Genomic DNA, 18,997 nt, shown 5'->3' with positions numbered 1-18,997 from the left:
GCCTGCGCACGTCGGTTCTTCAGATAGTTGATGAGTTACAACCACTTTTGCCTGTTATCATTCTTCTACAGGCGATAGAATCATGATTGAATTACCGGTATATCAAAAAAAAATAATAATGGAACCAATGGTTATCATACATTAAGTCATAAGTACTTGAATGATAAGTGTAAATTGGCATGTTACTCTCTGATGTGGTAGATCTCGTTAACTCTCCCAGGACTGTTGTTCGCACTTCTCATGCAAACAGGGACAACAAGGAAAAATAGGTTCGCGATTGTTTTGGTTGCTGTTAGCGGAAGTCAGTTCCAGCATAGAACACCGATCTCCTGGTGCCGGTCCTATTATTGAACGTTTACGTCTACAAAGGGAAATGTACGAGGGACATGGAAATTTCCGGTCTCTTTGTGGATGTAAGTTGGCCAGTATTACTGTGCACACGAGATAATGCAGCAAAAGACAAAAATGGAAGACAGGTGTGTTTACACATTGAAAACGTTCAGTTTTGTCTGATCTCATCGTTTTCTGAATGAGAAATCAGTTTGAAACTATTTCTGAACAAACTGTTAGTTTTAAAAACCACGGGTCAGTTGCATACAATGTGCAAGGGTATTCGACTCATGTGTTCCAAGAACTGAACTGTATAAGTGAAATGAACAGATGGAGTTTGCAAACATTTGATAGGCTTTTATCGTTATGCCTTTGTGTTTACGTGACGAATGAAATGTAAGGAAGTCCTGAAGACACGTGGTGGTGAAATAAAGGGTTAAGATGTGTACATACAACAATAAGATGTGGAAATACATTTTCCTAATCCCCAGTGTCAGACTTGGAAGTGTTCAGTATAGTAGCATCAGTGAAACTGAAAGGCAAGGTTCACATATTCAAGTATAGAGTACGGTACTTTACTGGATACAGAACTGTTATAGAGTTGCCTCAACATCTGCCATTATGTCGAACACGTCTGTGTGTAATGATACCTCAGAGGCAGTGGAGTTCTTCGAGCCTCAAGGTTTGTTTCTAAAGCCGATCGGGAAACTAAATGTCAGTGTTCAGCTTCCCCAACTGAAAACACCTGGCAAAAGCATCTCCAACTGGGAAGTTATGGAGAAACTGAAAAGCATGATCAAACCAGACATGTTTATTTCTTTGAAAATAGTCAAAAGCACCCTGGAATTCTTAAGATTTGAGGGTGAAGTGGAAAACAAGGGAATGCTGAAGAACGTGTTGGCACGACTGGAGGGCAAATTGATTAAACTGAGCGGTTTCACAGAAAGTCTCAAAGTGCGCGCAGCTGAAGCGAAGGTGAACTTTCCCAGTCGACATGATTGGGAGTCGTTTTTCAGAGACGCCAAACACATGAATGAAATGAAGTCCGGAGAAAGACCTGACACATTACATCTGAAGGATCTGCCTTCGAGGTGGTTTGCCAACAGAAAGGATCAGGACAAAGACAAGCCCAGTGAATATATCCTGAAAAAAGTCTTTGACACGTTTGGGTGTGTGAGATGTGTAGATATACCCATGCTTGATCCTTACCGCAAAGAAATGGTAGCAGCCCAGAAGCATGGCTCTATTCAGACATTTTCATTTGGACAAGACCTGACCTTTGAGGCATTTGTTCAGTTTAATGAATATGTGGGGTTTGACAGGGCAATGAGCGCCCTGAGGGGCATGAAGCTGATGTACAAAGGTGAAGATGGCAAGGCATGGACTGCTAACATAAAGGTATAAGCTTTGTCAGTGGTGCACAGTAATAACAAATGTAAATAGTATGTAATTGGATGTATTATTTTCTTGACTGAGTTATCGCAGGAGCTAATAGCTAATTCATATTTGCTGAAAAGTTTGTCGGTAAATTGCCAGTGGTTGGTGGTTTACTATTGACAGTGCAGCACTCGATCCCGCCATAAAATTAACCGCCAGTGCACACATGTAGATGAAAAATACTTAAGTATTGCATTACACAACAGTTGGACTTTCAAATAAGTAAATAAAGGATGATCCTACAATTGTGAGGGTGTCTACTTAAATCCAACTCCTACTGATGGCTGGTCAGTGGTTTAAATCAAATCATAAGACTGATGATGTACTTGGTACAGTGTTAGATTCCTCCCAGTCAGAGCCAGGTTTTTACTACCCTTAAACCAGTCAGCCATAGCACATGTTGTATAAATGAAATATTTTTCATTTTTATAGATCAAAACATTAAATGAGTAAATTTACAATTTTCGTTTATATTTTGATTACTGTTTTAACCTTGCCAGTTACTCAAATAACAGGACAAACTTTCTGGGTAGTGATCACATTATAGATTGGATTTGAACCTGCACATGTAAACTCTTGAGGAGCTAAATGTTTACCTGACTCCTGTGTACATGTAGTTTATCAGTTACCTAAACTATAAAGCCAAGTTTTAGACAACTGGAGGCATGCTACCTGTAGTTTCTTCAGTATTTATTTTGTCATAAAAGTACCATAGTACATATAGGTTTTAAAAGCATACATAGAAACTCAGTCATACTTTACTCTGGACTAGCTTATTTCATGTTGATGCTGTACTAGACTACTTTCTCTGATGGACAGGTTGATTTTGACAAAACCAAACACCTGACAGACAAATCCATAAAAAAGAGACGTATTGAGCGTGAGAAGCTAGAAACCTTGGAGCGTCAAAGAGAAGAAAAGGTGCGCAAAGAGAGGGAAGAAGATGAGAGGAAGAAAGCAGAGGAAAGGTTGGTAGAGAATCTGTTAGTACAAGGATTTTAGATTGAAACTTGATTTTGTTGTATTGATTTTCCTGACTGTAGTTGTATACTTCAATTCTTGTCAGAGCATTAGCCAGGATCTGACAATAGGGCGTCCAAAAGGCAGGGGGTTTGGGGGCCGCCGCTTGAGGCCCCCGTAAATAAGCAGGGGGTCTGCCGCCGGAGACATTTTATCGCCACTGTATCATTGAAAATCAAGACCTTTTAATAGCTTTAATTGCTATTATATCACTGGAAATAATGTATTACTATTTGGACCCCAAGAAATTGACAGTTTTTAGGGGCACCCAATATATCACATTTTTCCCACCAATGACTGACACTGAGTGCGAATCACTATTAAGAGTACATAAATTTTATATTAAACTATGTAAGGTTACAATCTGTTATGCTTTGGACAACCAAGTGTGAAACAGGAGGTAAAAAAACAAATTGAACTGTAAAATACACAATTCAATACAGATGCAAGGAAAACAATGGCAATTTGGCACAGCAGTTCTGACAGTTCAAGTGTGAATGCTGTGAATCAGGAGATAGAAATAAATAAACTGTGAACAATAAAATACACAAAAATACATATAAAAGGAAAACAATCAAAATGTATGGTAATTTGGCACAGCAGGTGCATGTCACTCACAGTTACACTACTTTACATTAAAATGCAACGGAACCAAATCAGAATACAGTATACATAGCTCTTACAACTGAGACTGAGAACAGGCAAAATTATCACCACTGAATCTGTGACTGTCACTCACTAAAAAGAGTAGTGTCACCAATCACCATACGATTTGAGCAGCTAAGTCACAGTAGGTAGAAATAAACTTTGCAAAATACAAAAAACAAAACAAAACAACAAACAATTCCAATACATGTACTATCAGTCACATATCTATGTCGAGAAATTAACTTTTGGCACAGTGACACAGTAGTGCATGTCAAACATCATTTCTGTCATCTGAATACATATATGAATACACTTTGAAAACTTACATATTAGAAAAATATTCACAATCTAGTATACATACATATAATGTTAATACACTTTAAAACAGTGCACTGGTCTGTGGGATGGGACTAGCCGTGCCTGCCGCGTGCTTAATGGGACTCCTGTCTCGTGGGTCGTCTACAATTTCTTCATCGCCGTCACTCTCACTGATTACGAGCGCTAATGCAGACAACAACAACAACACGACCTCACGTATGTTTCGATGGAACGATCTTAGATATATTTATTTTGTTTTTAACCCCCCCAAAAAATGTTTATTCAAAATTTTGCCCGTCCAAAATACCCCTTTTGGCTGGATTGCCCGTCCAGTTGGACGGGTGGACGGGTGTCTGGCTAGCCTGGTGATTCTTGTTATCAGTGTGTCTGGTAGTGCAGTCTCGATGATGAATACTGCTGTAGATGTCAAAATTTAAAAAGAAACGCTGGCTTCAGGTTTTAATTGAGAAATAATCTGATGACCCATTTTCAAATTTTAGACAAAGAAAAGAAGATGAAGAGAGAGAACGAGAGAGAAAGCGTCTCGATAAATTACAGCGCCGTGAAGATCGCAGGAAGCAGCGAGAAGAGAAACGCAAACTTAAAGCCTTGGAGAAGAAGAAAGAAGAGGAGCAAAGAAAACTCCAGTTGAAGATTGCCTTGGAAGAAAGAAAATTCCTCATAGCTCAAAGGAAACTTGAATCACTCCGGCTTTTGACTGAGTTATTTGAAAGAGTAAAGGTAATATCATGAGTTAGTTTAAAAAAAAATCATTTTGAATCCTTCTTTATCTGACATGTTTCAGCGAATATACATGTTCATGTTAAGATTATCAGTTTGAATGAAATTTGAGGATACCATACTTTCAGGATTTTGCAGAAAAGACCAAAAGCTACTAGGGTTCACTGTAGTTTGTCAGTTTTTTATGTGCTTAGGGCAGTTTTCTACTGACAGACAAATTTTCTCCTTCTGGTACATGTAATACCTTACCCAGCAATAGTATGGGTTAATGTGGTTTCAACATGTATGACATGTTCAATGCTGCCTGAGTGTAATATCATGCTGAAGACACCATGTATGATGCCCAACTAATTCACTCTCACATGTAATACCTTACCCAGCCATAGTATGGTTTAATGTGATTCCAACATGTATGACATGTTTAATGCTGCCTGAGTGTAATATCATGCTGAAGACACCATGCATGATGCCCAACTAATTCACTCTCACATGTAATACCTTACCCAACCATAGTATGGTTTAATGTGATTCCAACATGTATGACATGTTTAATGCTGCCTGAGTGTAATATCATGCTGAAGACACCATGCATGATGTCCAACTAATTCACTCTCACAGTATACTGACATTCTCATGCTGAGAATTAAGTGAGAAGGTGAAAACAGTGCAAAGTCTGAAAGCCTGATCTTTCTTCATGGGTGTTTTCACCCGCATTGTAATATTGCCCCTTAAGTTGATTATATATTAATTGTTTTAGCAGATACAAAATTAAATTTATTTTCTACAGGTCATCAAAGCTCAGGAAGATCTGGAGAAAAAAGAAAGGGAATTGGAAGAGGAACGGAAAAGACAGCTTGCTTTAGAGAACAAAAGAAGAATAGAAGAGGAAAAACGAAAAGAAGAGATGAGGAAAAAACGAAAACTTAGGTTAGAACACCAGGAGAAAGAACTAAGGGAAAAAATCCTTAAAAACTGGAGAACCAAAGAAGAGCGCAAGCAAGAGGTGCAAAGAGAAGAACTTAGGAAGAAACTGTCTGGGAAAAAGAAACTCAAAAGTGCTGTAGTCATGAAGAGATGACTAAAGAGTGTCCTGTCTGATAGTAGACAGGAAGGAGACTTTACCTATTAACTGTGATGTTTCACTGAGAGTCAAATATTGTTCCCATGAAGGTGTGAAGACATTTATAGACTACTGCCATTTCTAAGTCTCAGTGACTATCATTCCTGAATCATTTGCATGTCATCTTTGCATCCATGTCATTAAAGTTAAATTTTGTCTCATTATTTGTTGGATTACTTAAGGTAGAGGAGAATAACCCACCTGGAAATCATTCTGTGAAGAACATTTTAATCCTATTTTTTTATTTATTTGCTTATAGTGTAAGTTTGTTTTTAGTACTGAAATAAGTTATGAAAACTTTTCAGATGTTTTAAAAAAAAGGATGGTGTTCCTGTTGACTTTCATAATGAATGAAGAGGGCCATGGTATGGAGGAGTTTTACAAGTTTTGTGATCATGTAGGAATTTCTCCAAAAATACTCTTATTTTATTTTTAAGTCAAGTTCTGACGTAAAGTATTTGTTTGAGTTTAAAATTACATTCATTGGTTTCTTATCCACCACTTATTTTTAGTGTTAGTGTTTTTACTGTTTGAGAAGAGAAACAAAAGTGATACAAACTTCATACAAAAGAGTGAAAAGATATTTGTTAAATATGTGCTTAACATTTTCGTTTGTTTTTTTTTTGGAGAAAAAGATATTTGAAAAAAATATTTGTATGGTAGATATTTTGGACCACCTCTTGGTATACATCATGTTATCATAATGTGCTGGGGGCCTCCATGGCCAAGGAGGTTAGCATGCCAGCGTGGCACAGTGACCCAGGAGCCTCTCCCCAATGTGGTCATTGTGAGTTCAAGTCCAGCTCATGTTGGCTTCCTCTCCAGCCGTACGTAGCATGGTCTGTTTGCGACTTGTGGGTGGTTGTGGGTTTCGCCTGGGCTCTGCCCGGCTTCCTCTCTCCATAATCCTGGCCACCCTCATACACGTGAAATGTTCTTTGCGGTATAAAACACCAATCCAATAAATAAGTAATTATGTGTTAAATGGAGAACCACATAAATTAATTCAGACCAGGGCGTTGTAGCTGGTTTCTCATTCCTGCTTTTGCAATGGTGTTTTGTTGGCAAACTGGTAACTGCAAGTCAACCTGGACTCTACTCACAATTACGCAAAAGAAGCCACCTCGTTAACGTGTGGTGTATATCTAATTTATTTGTGCTCGAATTTGATCCTCGTAAATGTAAAAAAACAGAACTTAAATAATTTTTGTATTTTAAGCATATTCATAAATTGTCGCAATTTACATACAAATTATTATAATTATTAGTACATTATTATGCAAGAGATGGTCCCAATACAAATCATCCAAAAGTTATTTTCAGATGACCTTTTCTCCTCGGGGAAATCAAAATATGTATTGATGACCAACTTTGCAAATTACCTTGTACACTCTTGTACAGGAACATCATTTTTATGCTTTCTTTTTTGTGTACTAAGGCTACTCAGTGCGGTATGGATGCATATGCACATATTGATTTGGTGTCGAAGTCGTACGGAGTTAAATGGTACAGAGTTATCTCCCATCGTTCATTCTGCTAAATTGAAGAGCACATGCCATCGTGAAGGTACAGTCTCTTTAGGTCACTGCCGTGATAATGTATCCAAAGCGGCTTGATCTATAAGTGGGCATATGGCTATTAGAGTCCTACTTTAGAGCACTCGAAGTACTAGCTAAGATAGCTGGTATCCAATTTTCCATCTTACGGTGTAGTCTTCCGCGTCATTAGAGCTTGTGCAACAACAACATCGCCGCCACAGGGGCACTCAACACAAACGGCATCACGTAACTCACAGAATGGTTTATTTTGATACCAAACCTTTGATCTGTCAAATAAAAACGTTTGAATCGTTACAAACTTGGCCGTATTGGCGTTACTCGAATTTAAAGGGATGTTAGCTCAACCTCTAGCTAATAAAAACTGAATTGGCATTTCAGGAGTTCATGCATGCAGGTTTAGTTGGTGGGGGGGGGGGGGGCTTAGCAAACTAGTGCAGCTAAAATATGTGGGTTTCGGGCAACTTCTAATGGTGTTATTGAGCCGATAGACCCCACAATGCGAGATATATATTCTGTCTGTAAAATCAAACTTTTTGACCACATTAAAGTTAGTATTTGGTAGCCCCCACCCACTCTCCTCCACAATGCATGAGGTTATATTACATTGGATAATTGCAGGTATCTATATTAAACAGTATTAATGGATTATTTTCACAAAAGAAATTTCCACAATCTTGTACAATAATATGAGAGGCTTGCTGATAACATTTTTGCTCAAGTTTAAGGCCTTGCAGTTCACCTAGGTGTGCAACTCCCTGTCCCATCTGCTGGCACACAAGTTGCAATGTCAATCCTGGCCTTTGACAGGGAATTTCTAGATTCCTCCCACTGTCATTGTTCATGGCGCCTTAGTGACCGTAGTTGGTCAAAAGTGCCCCTGGAACCATTCACACAACAATGGGTTTGTGGAAGAGCAGTGTGATTGACAACTAGCTGTGCCAAGGACTTATAAGTATCTTATAGTTGGAGATTGCTCAGATGTTATGCGTGGTCAAATTTTGTTTGGCCAGTGATGGGCCCAAACTAATGTCAGAGCGGAGTTTCATTTTAAAAAATTGTTACTTGTTACTTACCCTTGTCATGCATCTCAAGACTAGCAGTACAGTGGCTCACTTCAAGTATTATAGTAAAATGGTCTCACTATATAAAACTCCAAGCATACATACTTAAAGAGTCTCTGGCCCATGTGGCCTGGAAGTAACGGATTGACCATGTGCTTGCAGTATATTGACAGGGGAAAACATAAGGTCGATGTGTGAATGGATACTCATTAGCATGGCGACATTTAAATTGTAATTTTTGTCGCATATCCCTCTACAAATTGTCAAGGCAACTACAGCTTGCTCAGTAAAATGGCCTGATTTCAATAGAGCCATTTCTTGCGCCGTCTTTCAAGGTATAGCTATATCCACCAACACTTGGATATGCTTCTAAAATATCTTCTCCATGCGAGGTTTCCCCTGTTCAACTGAAATCTGCCATATTGCAAGGTTTTGCATTTTGGCTGTGTTGCAGCTGTATTGCATCAGCCAAGTATAGCTAGCTCTCATTTTGTACCGCACTGGCCATTAACATATCTGTAGGAGAGCTACGTGTACATATACGGAGAATGGTGCGGCTGCCATATTAGTGTACTGCTTGTAACAGCTTGACTGGTGGCATTCATAGTGCCGTGCATTTAAAATGTTTAAAGGTAGGTCAGCTTTTCAGAAATGATTTTAAGTACACTTGTACAAAAGAATACTTACTTCAGCAATCCCCATAGGTACTTTTGCCTTGTTATATTCACTTAAAGCTGGATTTCTGCATGCCATTGTAAATCACCCCTCTTAACAGTTTTGAATGCACGCATCTGTTTTCAGCTAGTATGCATGTGAAAAATCAAATATGTGGCTGTGGACTGTCGTATCTAGTGTCTCCAACTCCACGTGTACGACAGCATTAAAAATATTATGAGACTGGTAAAAATATTATGCTAGCTCTCCTGATATGATCAAAGTGAGCTGTAGGTTTTGAACGTGGAGTGGATGTAAACAGATACCAGCCGACTGATGCGAACCACTGGTGATTTTTTCAGTTGTAGCAATGGTGAAGAAAGTCATCATAACTGGAGCTTCCGGCTTGCTGGGTAGAGCAGTGACTAAAGAGTTTGATAATGACCCGACATGGGAGGTAACTGGCTTAGCCTTCAGCAGAGCGACAGCAAACCTCCGTAAAGTCGATCTGACAGATGAACAGGCTGTGAAGAAAATCTTCGAAGAGATAAAGGTAATGATCAGATTGACACGTCACAGATTTATACTTGTACACATGAGGTAAGGATTAGGCATTGAATTTATGTTATTTGTAGATGATTACATTTCTTGTACAGTTAAGTTTGGTCTGTGAAAATAAACTTCAGCAGCACAAAGGCCTTAAAGTGGTACTTCCGATGCCAACAGTTTTGAAGTTTTGGCTTGAAATGAATCAAACTTCCACAAAAAAAAGGGAAAACAGTGGTCCTGAAAGCTGGATGAATTCCTCGGAATCAAGTGTTCCCCTTGAAAAAACACTAAACAGGAGGTTCAGTGCAGTAAGTGAAATGATTTCAGTAGGGCATTCAGTACCATTCAGTACCATTCAGTACCATTCAGGAAATCTCATGGTTCATAGTATTATCAGTCAGCCAGATGGCGGTACAGAGGGCTTGCATGAAACTGTCAACCTTAATAATTTGACAATACATTGTAGCTGGAAAAGCCTCATTGATACTACTCAAATGAACTAAGAATGAATGATTAAGGGTGAACGCCACATCATACTGAACTAAAGAACAAGAATTTCAAAGCGGACATGTTGTTTTTTTTTGTAGATTAAGTTAGTGTAAGTTTTTGTCTGTCTTTTTTTTTTATCACAGATCAGATGTTGTTGTCTTACTGCGACTTTCTCTTTTAAATACATGTTAGAAATTAGCCAGAGCTGTTGTAAGCAGACGTTGTGGTACACAGTGCTGTAAGTGGGATGGTGTGGCAAGAACCTGCAGATGGTGTTGCAAGAACCTGCAGATGGTGTTGGGTTTCCCAGGGTTCTGCTTGGTTTTCTCCCACCATAATGCTGGCCGACGTCGATTAAGGGAAATATTTTTAAGTAAGGGGTAAAACACCCATCAAATAAATAAATCATACATTGTGTGACATGAGGTTTGTGTTGCAGCCATACGTTATGGTACACTGTGTTACTTGTGAGGTTGTTGGGGGGCCTCCGTGGCTCATTTGGTTAGCGCGCTAGCGCAGCGTAATGACCCAGGATCCTCTCACCAATACGGTCGCTGTTAGTTCAAGTCCAGCTCATGCTGGCTTCCTCTCCGGCCATAAGTGGGAAGGTCTCTCAGCAACCTGCAGGTTTCCCCCGGACACTGCCTGGTTTCCACCCACCATAATGCTGGCTGCCGTCGTATAAGTGAAATATTCTTGAGTACGGTGTAAAACACCAATCAAATAAATAAATAAGTATTTGTTAGGCTGTGTTGTAGTCAGACATTATGGTACACTGTGTGATATTTGAGGTTTGTGTTGCAGCCAGACATTGTGGTACACTGTGTGATATTTGAGGTTTGTGTTTGTAGCCAGATGTTGTGGTACACTCTGTGATATTTGAGGTTTGTGTTGTAGCCAAATGTTGTGGTACACTTGTGTGATATTTGAGATTTGTGTTGTAGCCAAATGTTGTGGTACACTTGTGTGATGTTTGAGGCTTGTGTTGTAGCCAAATGTTGTGGTACACTGTATGATATTTGAGGTTTGTGTTGCAGCCAGACATTGTGGTAGACTGTATAATATTCAAGGCTTATGTTGTAGCCAGACATTGTGGTAGACTGTTTGATATTTGAGGTTTGTGTTGTAGCCAGACGTTGTTGTACACTGTGTTAAATTTGAGGTTTGTGTTGCAGCCAGACATTGTGGTAGACTGTTTGGTATTTGAGGTTTGTGTTGTAGCCAGACATTGTGGTACACTGTGTGATATTTGAGGTTTGTGTTGTAGCCAGACATTATGGTACACTGTGTGATATTTGAGGTTTGTGTTGCAGCCAGACATTGTTGTAGACTGTGTGATATTTGAGGTTTGTGTCGCAGTCAGACATTATGGTACACTGTGTAATATTAGAGGTTTGTGTTGCACTCAGATATTGTGGTAGCCTGTGTGATATGCGAGGTTTGTGTTTTAGCCAGACATTGTAGTAAACTGTGATATTCGAGGTTTGTGTTATAGCCAGACATTATGGTACACTGTACAGCCAGAAATTGTGGTACACTGTGTGATAATGAAGGTTTTTATTGTATCCAGACATTGTGGTACATTGTGTGATATTGGAAGTTTGTGTTGCAGCCAGACATTATGGCACACTGTGCAGCCAGACATTGTGGTAAACTGTGTGATGTTCGAGGTTTTTGTTGTAGCCTGATGTTGTGGTGCACTGTGCTGCAGAAAGACGACCAGACATTGTGGAGAACCGCACAGATGAGGCCTGGTCCCTCAATGTCTCTGGCACTCAGATCCTCTGTCAAGCTTCAGGTATAGCACAAGATATATCCCATAATATGGTCATGTCAAATATATTAACACTGACAGCTTTCTAACTGTCCATGTCCTCACATGATATTTAAAAAAAGGAAGCAAAAATCCTCATCATGCTGACACACACTAAAAAGTGTAATCAAAAATATATTCACCAAAGTTTAAACTTTAATCCAAGGTCCAGAGCTGAGGCATTTTTTTTAGCACATGCACATGTATTTCTGCTACTTTTGGTAATGTACATACAGTATTTTGATAGCATAATTTCCACAGTAGAAACACTTGTATATGAATCAAAGAATGCGTCTCTAAGTTCAGAATTTTGAACGCAAGTGAAACGATACCTGTAGTTAACGCATTTTTTTTTTATTGTCCATGTAGAATTATTTTGTACTGTAAAGATAACTTTAGTATGATACTAAAGTTCTCTGAGTTGGGAAAGTCCATTAAAATTTTAATAGTTCGATCTTCTTCTCCATTCGAAGAAGTATTCGAATGCTTTCCTGATGTTTCGAGAAATTCTCGAGTGGCAGGTTGATGTCTAATTCCTTTGCTGTATGACTGACACGTTTTCAGTGGACTGTGGAGCGTGGGTATTGTACCTCAGTACAGACTACGTATTTGATGGAAAATCTCCGCCTTACAGTACTGATGCTACACCCAATCCCCTGAACAAGTATGGCAAGAGTAAACTGGAGGGAGAACAGATCACCTTAAAAGTCAATCCAGGTATTTCTCATCAAAGTACATGATGTTGTCCTGGACAAGCATTCCACAAACCCGGATCGGGTCATACGAAAAACTTTAAAAATGATGTACCAGCCCCGATAGCACAGTTGGTACAGCGTCTTCTTCAAGGGCAGTAGATCCAGGGTCAAACCTAGCTCGGGTCACCTTAATAAAAAAGGAGGAAGTTGTGACCTCCTCGCTTGGCGTTCAGCATTAAGGGGATAGTGCAACGACTGGTTGACCTGTATTAGTATAATGACTTGGGCCGGGTGACTTACTTGCCTTTGGTAAGTTGTCTTAGTGAAGCAACACTGGATAAAAGGGGGGTGGAAATCCGTCCTGCAACTAGGAGGCATGTTTCATACACTCTAAGGATTCCTTCATTGTCATGTGACTGAAAAATTGTTAAGTACCACATTAAACCCCAAGCACTACATCGCTCATCCTTTGTTTGGTGCCCTGCACTGAGAGGTCACAGCAAAGAAAAAGGACTGGTTGGCCTGGTGTCAGCATAATGTGACTGGGGGGGATGTCATATCTGGTGTCTTCGGCATGATACTTCAGTGACAGCAGCACTTTGGCAGCATGGAATCTTTCACAAGAAGATATATTCCATGCGTGTATGCTCACCTAACGACGCCTTGCTCTCCATGACTGATAAATTGTTAAGCAAATTTGCTTTGAGGTTGAATCTAATGGCAGTTACGAACTGGCAGTCGTATTGTTTATATCATTGTGTTCCATATCTTCATCATATGGCACAATCAGTGCTATATGACACAGAAAGAGGTAGATATAGGTTTTGGTTTTAAAACAGGTTTCACACGAGATACATAAGCTTCCTGCAACAATTAACTTGACAATTTTTTGATTCCAACAAAATTTAGATAATAAAATTACTGTAAAGCTCTTTCCACACACAGGAGGCATGAGAAAGATTGAAAATTTATACTGACTTTTTCTAATATAGTTGACTGGCCCGGATAGCACAGTTGGTAGAGCATCCGCTTCGGGACGGGTAGATACAGGATCAATCCTTGATCGAGTCACACCTAAGACTTTAAAAGAGGAAGTTGTAACTTCCTCGCTTGGCATTCAGCATGAAGGGGATAGTGCAACGACTGGTTGACCCGTATCAGTATAATGGCTCGGGTGGGGCGCTTTCTTGCCTTCGGTAAGTCGTCTCAGTGAAGCAGCACTAAATAAAAGAGGGGTGGAAATCCGTCCTGCTACAAGGAGGCACGTTACACGTACATGCACCCTAAAGATTCCTTCGTCGTCATATGACTGAAAAATTGTTGAGTACGACGTTAAACCCCAAGCACTCACTCACTCACTCTAATATAGTTGTTGGTGCTTGATGGTGCCATCACAACTGGATATTTCATAATACCAGGTGTAATAAATCTCTTTCTGTCCGAATTTTTCTCTTGTAGACTTTGGTGTGTTAAGAGTGCCTATCTTGTATGGAGAGGTGACGTTCGTGGAGGAGAGTGCCGTGACAGTGCTGTTTAAGAAGGTCCTGGACATGGGTAACAGCTGTGTCATGTCTGACTATGAGAGGCGCTACCCCACACTTTGTGAGGACGTCGCACATGTGATACTAAAGTTAGCAGAAGCCAGACTCAAGGTGAGCTCATTGGATCATGGCAGAAGTTCATATATAGGGAGTATGCCACACTCTTCTTCAAATAAAAAAAAAAAAACAATAAAAGAAGTACACAAATAGGGAGAAGTATGCCTTAGGAAAAGTACATAAATAGTGAGACGTATGCCATCCTTCTCAAAAACTATAGGAGACCATAAATAGGGAGAAGTATGCCACACTCTTCTTCTAAAAAAAAAAAACATAGAAAAAGTACATAAATAGTGAGACGTATGCCATCCTTTTCAAAAACTATAGGAGACCATAAATAGGGAGAAGTATGCCACACTCTTCTTCTTAAAAAAAAAACAACAGAAAAAGTACATAAATAGTGAGACGTATGCCATCCTTTTCAAAAACTATAGGAGACCATAAATAGGGAGAAGTATGCCACACTCTTCTTCTAAAAAAAAAAAACAATAGAAAAAGTACATAAATAGTGAGACGTATGCCATCCTTCTCAAAAACTATAGGAGACCATAAATAGGGAGAAGTATGCCAAGCTCATCTTCTAAAAAGACAATAGAAGAAGTACATAAAAAGAGAGAAACACTGGTGTACCAAGCTCTTCTTTGAAACACAGTAGAAGTACACAGAGACAGGTATGCCAAGCTCTTCTTTGAAACACAGTAGAAGTACACAGAGAGAGGTATGTCAAGCTCTTCTTCTATGAAACACAGTAGAAGTACACAGAGAGAGGTATACCAAGCTCTTCTTGTATGAAACACAGTAGTACACAGAGAGAGGTATGCCAAGCTCTTCTTCTATGAAACACAGTAGAACTACGCAGAGACAGGTATGCCAAGCTCTTCTTTGAAACACAGTAGAAGTATGCAGAGAGAGGTATGCTAAGCTTTTCTTTGAAACACGGTAGAAGTACACAGAGAGAGGTATGCTAAGCTCTTCTTCTTTGAAACACAGTAGAAGTACACAGAGAGAGGTATGCCAAGCTCTTCTTCTATGAAACATAGTAGAAGTACACAGAGAGAGGTATGCCAAGCTCTTCTTCTATGAAACACAGTAGAAGTACACAGAGAGAGGTATGTCAAGCTCTTCTTCTATGAAACACAGTAGAAGTACACAGAGAGAGGTATGCCAAGCTCTTCTTCTTTGAAACACAGTAGAAGTACACAGAGAGAGGTATGCCAAGCTCTTCTTCTTTGAAACACAGTAGAAGTACACAGAGAGAGGTATGCCAAGCACTTCTTCTATGAAACACAGTAGAAGTACACAGAGAGAGGTATGCCAAGCTCTTCTTCTTTGAAACACAGTAGAAGTACACAGAGAGAGGTATGCCAAGCTCTTCTTCTTTGAAACACAGTAGAAGAATATAAATAGAAAAATGTATCCTGCACTATCTTTATACTGTTCTCTGTGAACATTATGTGTGCTCCACTGCACATGGGTTGGTGCACAATGTTTTTGATGTCAGTAAATTCTTAATACTAAGAAATGGTTAGGCCTCTCATCTGAGTTAAGTCTTAGCCTCACATCCACCTGTGTTGCATGTTTTTTTTTTTTTTTTTGTTTGTTTTTTTGGGGGGCAGTGGCCGGCATCATGATTTGTTATCAAAATAATTTATGTTGTCATACCAAAAACCATCCAGACTTATACCAGTTTATATTTTGCTGTTTAAAGGATCCTTCAGTGAAAGGAATTTTCCATTGGAGCGGAGATGAGGAAATGACAAAATACGATATGGCTGTTGCCATGGCAAAGGCTTTTGACCTGCCCACTGAGCACATCAAGGGAGATAACCAGCCTTCAGGTGGCAGCATTAGGCCTTATAATGCTAAGTTGGATTGTTCAAGACTGGAAGCCATGGGAATTGGCAGAAGGACACCTTTTAGCAAATGTATTAAGGGTATTCTTCAGCCCTTCTTTAAAACACAATAGAGCATAAATATTTTTGTTCATGGTTGTTAAGTATTATTTTTATGTATAAGAGAATGTATGTATTGCAATATAGAATTTCTTCCAAATACATGTTGACAGACGTAAAATGTGACCCATAACATATACATAGGTGTACAAATTCCTAGCACCAGTTGTCTGCCACAGGCATATGTCATACAGATTTTTGTTCTGTATAAGTATATTTGTGAGAGACAGGTACATGTATTTAGTGAAACGGACGCCAATAACATGTGGTGGGTACATAATTAATGTATATTTTTGATGAAAATTCACTCGTTCTGGTGTTACTGTAAACTGGCTCCATATTACAATGTAATCCAGATTCAGAGAATATTCTCTACTGCTAGCACCAAACGTAAGCCAGGTACTGAGAAATTCTCTACAGTTATGGATGATTTATGCCAGGTTCAGAGAATGTTCTGTCATGGTAGTGCTAATGTAAGCCAGATTCAGAGAAAATTCTCTATTGCTATGGCTGATGTAAGCCAGGTTCAGAGGAAATTCTCTTCTTGTAGTGCCAACGTAAACCAGGGTCAGAGAAAGTTCTCTACTTGTAGTGCCAGTGTAAACCATGATCAGAGAAAGTTCTCTTCTTGTAGTGTCACTGTAAACTAGGGTCAGAGAAAGTTCTCTACTTGTAGTGCCAGTGTAAACCAGAGTCAGAGGAAATTCTATGCTTGTAGTGCCAGTGTAAACCAGGGTCAGAGAAAATTCTCTACTTGTAGTGCCACTGTAAACCAGGGTCAGAGAAAATTCTTTGCTGGTAGTGCCAGTGTAAGCCATGTTCAGAGAATATTCTCTACTGGTAGTGCCAGCGTAATCCAGGGTCAGAGAAAATTCTCTACTGGTAGTGGCACTGTATTAAAAGCCAGGTTCAGAGAATATTTTCTTCTGGTACTGCCAGTGTAAGCCAGGTTCAGAGAATATTCTCTACTGGTAGTGCTGGTGTAAGCCAGGTTCAGAGAATATTCTCTTCTGGTAGTGCTGGTGTAAGCCAGGTTCAGAGAAAATTCTCTGCTGGTAGTGCTGGTGTAAGCCAGGTTCAGAGAAAATTCTCTGCTGGTAGTGGCACTGTATTAAAAGCCAGGTTCAGAGAATATTTTCTTCTGGTACTGCCAGTGTAAGCCAGGTTCAGAGAATATTTTCTTCTGGTACTGCCAGTGTAAGCCAGGTTCAGAGAATATTCTCTACTGGTAGTGCTGGTGTAAGCCAGGTTCAGAGAAAATTCTCTGCTGGTAGTGCCGGTGTAAGCCATGTTCAGAGAATATTCTCTACTGGTAGTGCCAGCGTAATCCAGGGTCAGAGAAAATTCTCTACTGGTAGTGGCACTGTATTAAAAGCCAGGTTCAGAGAATATTTTCTTCTGGTACTGCCAGTGTAAGCCAGGTTCAGAGAATATTCTCTACTGGTAGTGCTGGTGTAAGCCAGGTTCAGAGAATATTCACTGCTGGTAGTGCCAGTGTAAGCCAGGTTCAGAGAATATTCTCTGCTGGTAGTGCTGGTGTAAGCCAGGTTCAGAGAATATTCTCTACTGGTAGTGCTGGTGTAAGCCAGGTTCAGAGAAAATTCTCTGCTGGTAGTGGCACTGTATTAAAAGCCAGGTTCAGAGAATATTTTCTTCTGGTACTGCCAGTGTAAGCCAGGTTCAGAGAATATTTTCTTCTGGTACTGCCAGTGTAAGTCAGGTTCAGAGAATATTCTCTACTGGTAGTGCTGGTGTAAGCCAGGTTCAGAGAAAATTCTCTGCTGGTAGTGCCAGTGTAAGCCATGTTCAGAGAATATTCTCTACTGGTAGTGCCAATGTAAGCAGTGTCCTAATAACAGGAAATCTGTTTGATTTGTACCAGGACATGTAGACCGAACACTGAGTACCTACTACTGTCTTAATGCTTAAAATACAGTGTACATAAGAAAAAAAAAAGTAAAATAAAGTTTGTCAACAAAGGAACTTTTACTCTGTACTGTGTTACTGACAAGTCTATTAGCTACAAATGAGAAACTCTCAAGTAGGCTGAACCAACAGAACCAAGATCCAGAAGACTTCTAAGAGCCATAATATACTCGTGACACAAAAATGACTTATACAGGCTGGAAGACTGTTTGATCGGGTGTTTGGGATAAGGTGTTGAAAATGGTTCACCATCAAGTACTGTATTTGACCTAAACGTCTGCCTAAATTACTCGTCTTGCCCATTTCTGGGTTTAGCACTTTTCTGGGTTTGTTTGATAGATTCAAGGTTAGTTTGTAGAGAAATTGGTGAAGTTTAGCACCAAAAGTTATGTTACATTAATTTGTGAAAAAAAATGCATTTTTTTCAGACTTATTTAGAACAAATTCAGCACATTGATCAAAACTGACAGCTATTTTGTGTGAACACTATGCTGTGTGTCAGCACCCACCATCTCACAACAACAGAGTCTGTCACAGGGTTTGTGTATGTACAGTATATGTGTAGTTTGTTACATCATGGACAACACTATGCTGTGTGTCAGCACTCACCATCTCACAACAACAGAGTCTGTCACAGGGTTTGTGTATGTACAGTATATGTATAGTTTGTTACATCATGGACAACACTATGCTGTGTGTCAGCACTCACCATCTCACAACAACAAAGTCTGTCACAGGGTTTGTGTATGTACAGTATATGTATAGTTTGTTACATCATGGACAACACTACGCTGTGTGTCAGCACTCACCATCTCACAACAACAAAGTCTGTCACAGGGTTTGTGTATGTACAGTATATGTATATTTTGTTACATCATGGACAACACTATGCTGTGTGTCAGCACTCACCATCTCACAACAACAAAGTCTGTCACAGGGTTTGTGTATGTACAGTATATGTATAGTTTGTTACATCACGGACAACACTATGCTGTGTGTCAGCACTCACCATCTCACAACAACAATGTCTGTCACAGGGTTTGTGTATGTACAGTATATGTATATTTTGTTACATCACGGACAACAC

General features: G+C 39.6%; 2 protein-coding genes across 2 annotated transcripts; both read left to right on the top strand.

Moving 5' to 3' along the window:
* The first annotated feature begins 880 nt into the window (after positions 1-880).
* LOC135472353 (A-kinase anchor protein 17A-like) lies at positions 881-6,206 on the top strand. The gene is made up of 4 exons (XM_064751821.1): positions 881-1,728; positions 2,587-2,735; positions 4,254-4,494; positions 5,282-6,206. The coding sequence occupies exons 1-4, from the start codon at positions 952-954 to the stop codon at positions 5,570-5,572; spliced, it is 1,458 nt and encodes a 485-aa protein (XP_064607891.1). The 5' UTR covers positions 881-951; the 3' UTR covers positions 5,573-6,206.
* A 29-nt stretch (positions 6,207-6,235) lies between these two features.
* LOC135472352 (methionine adenosyltransferase 2 subunit beta-like) lies at positions 6,236-16,885 on the top strand. The gene is made up of 6 exons (XM_064751820.1): positions 6,236-7,180; positions 9,251-9,441; positions 11,610-11,724; positions 12,304-12,456; positions 13,893-14,086; positions 15,741-16,885. The coding sequence occupies exons 1-6, from the start codon at positions 6,892-6,894 to the stop codon at positions 15,996-15,998; spliced, it is 1,200 nt and encodes a 399-aa protein (XP_064607890.1). The 5' UTR covers positions 6,236-6,891; the 3' UTR covers positions 15,999-16,885.
* The last annotated feature ends 2,112 nt before the right edge of the window (positions 16,886-18,997 follow it).

The sequence above is a fragment of the Liolophura sinensis genome, chromosome 8 (assembly GCF_032854445.1).
Source record: "Liolophura sinensis isolate JHLJ2023 chromosome 8, CUHK_Ljap_v2, whole genome shotgun sequence".
In the NCBI taxonomy this organism is placed as follows: Eukaryota; Metazoa; Mollusca; class Polyplacophora; order Chitonida; family Chitonidae; genus Liolophura; species Liolophura sinensis.
This window is presented reverse-complemented; position numbering and strand designations above follow the sequence as displayed.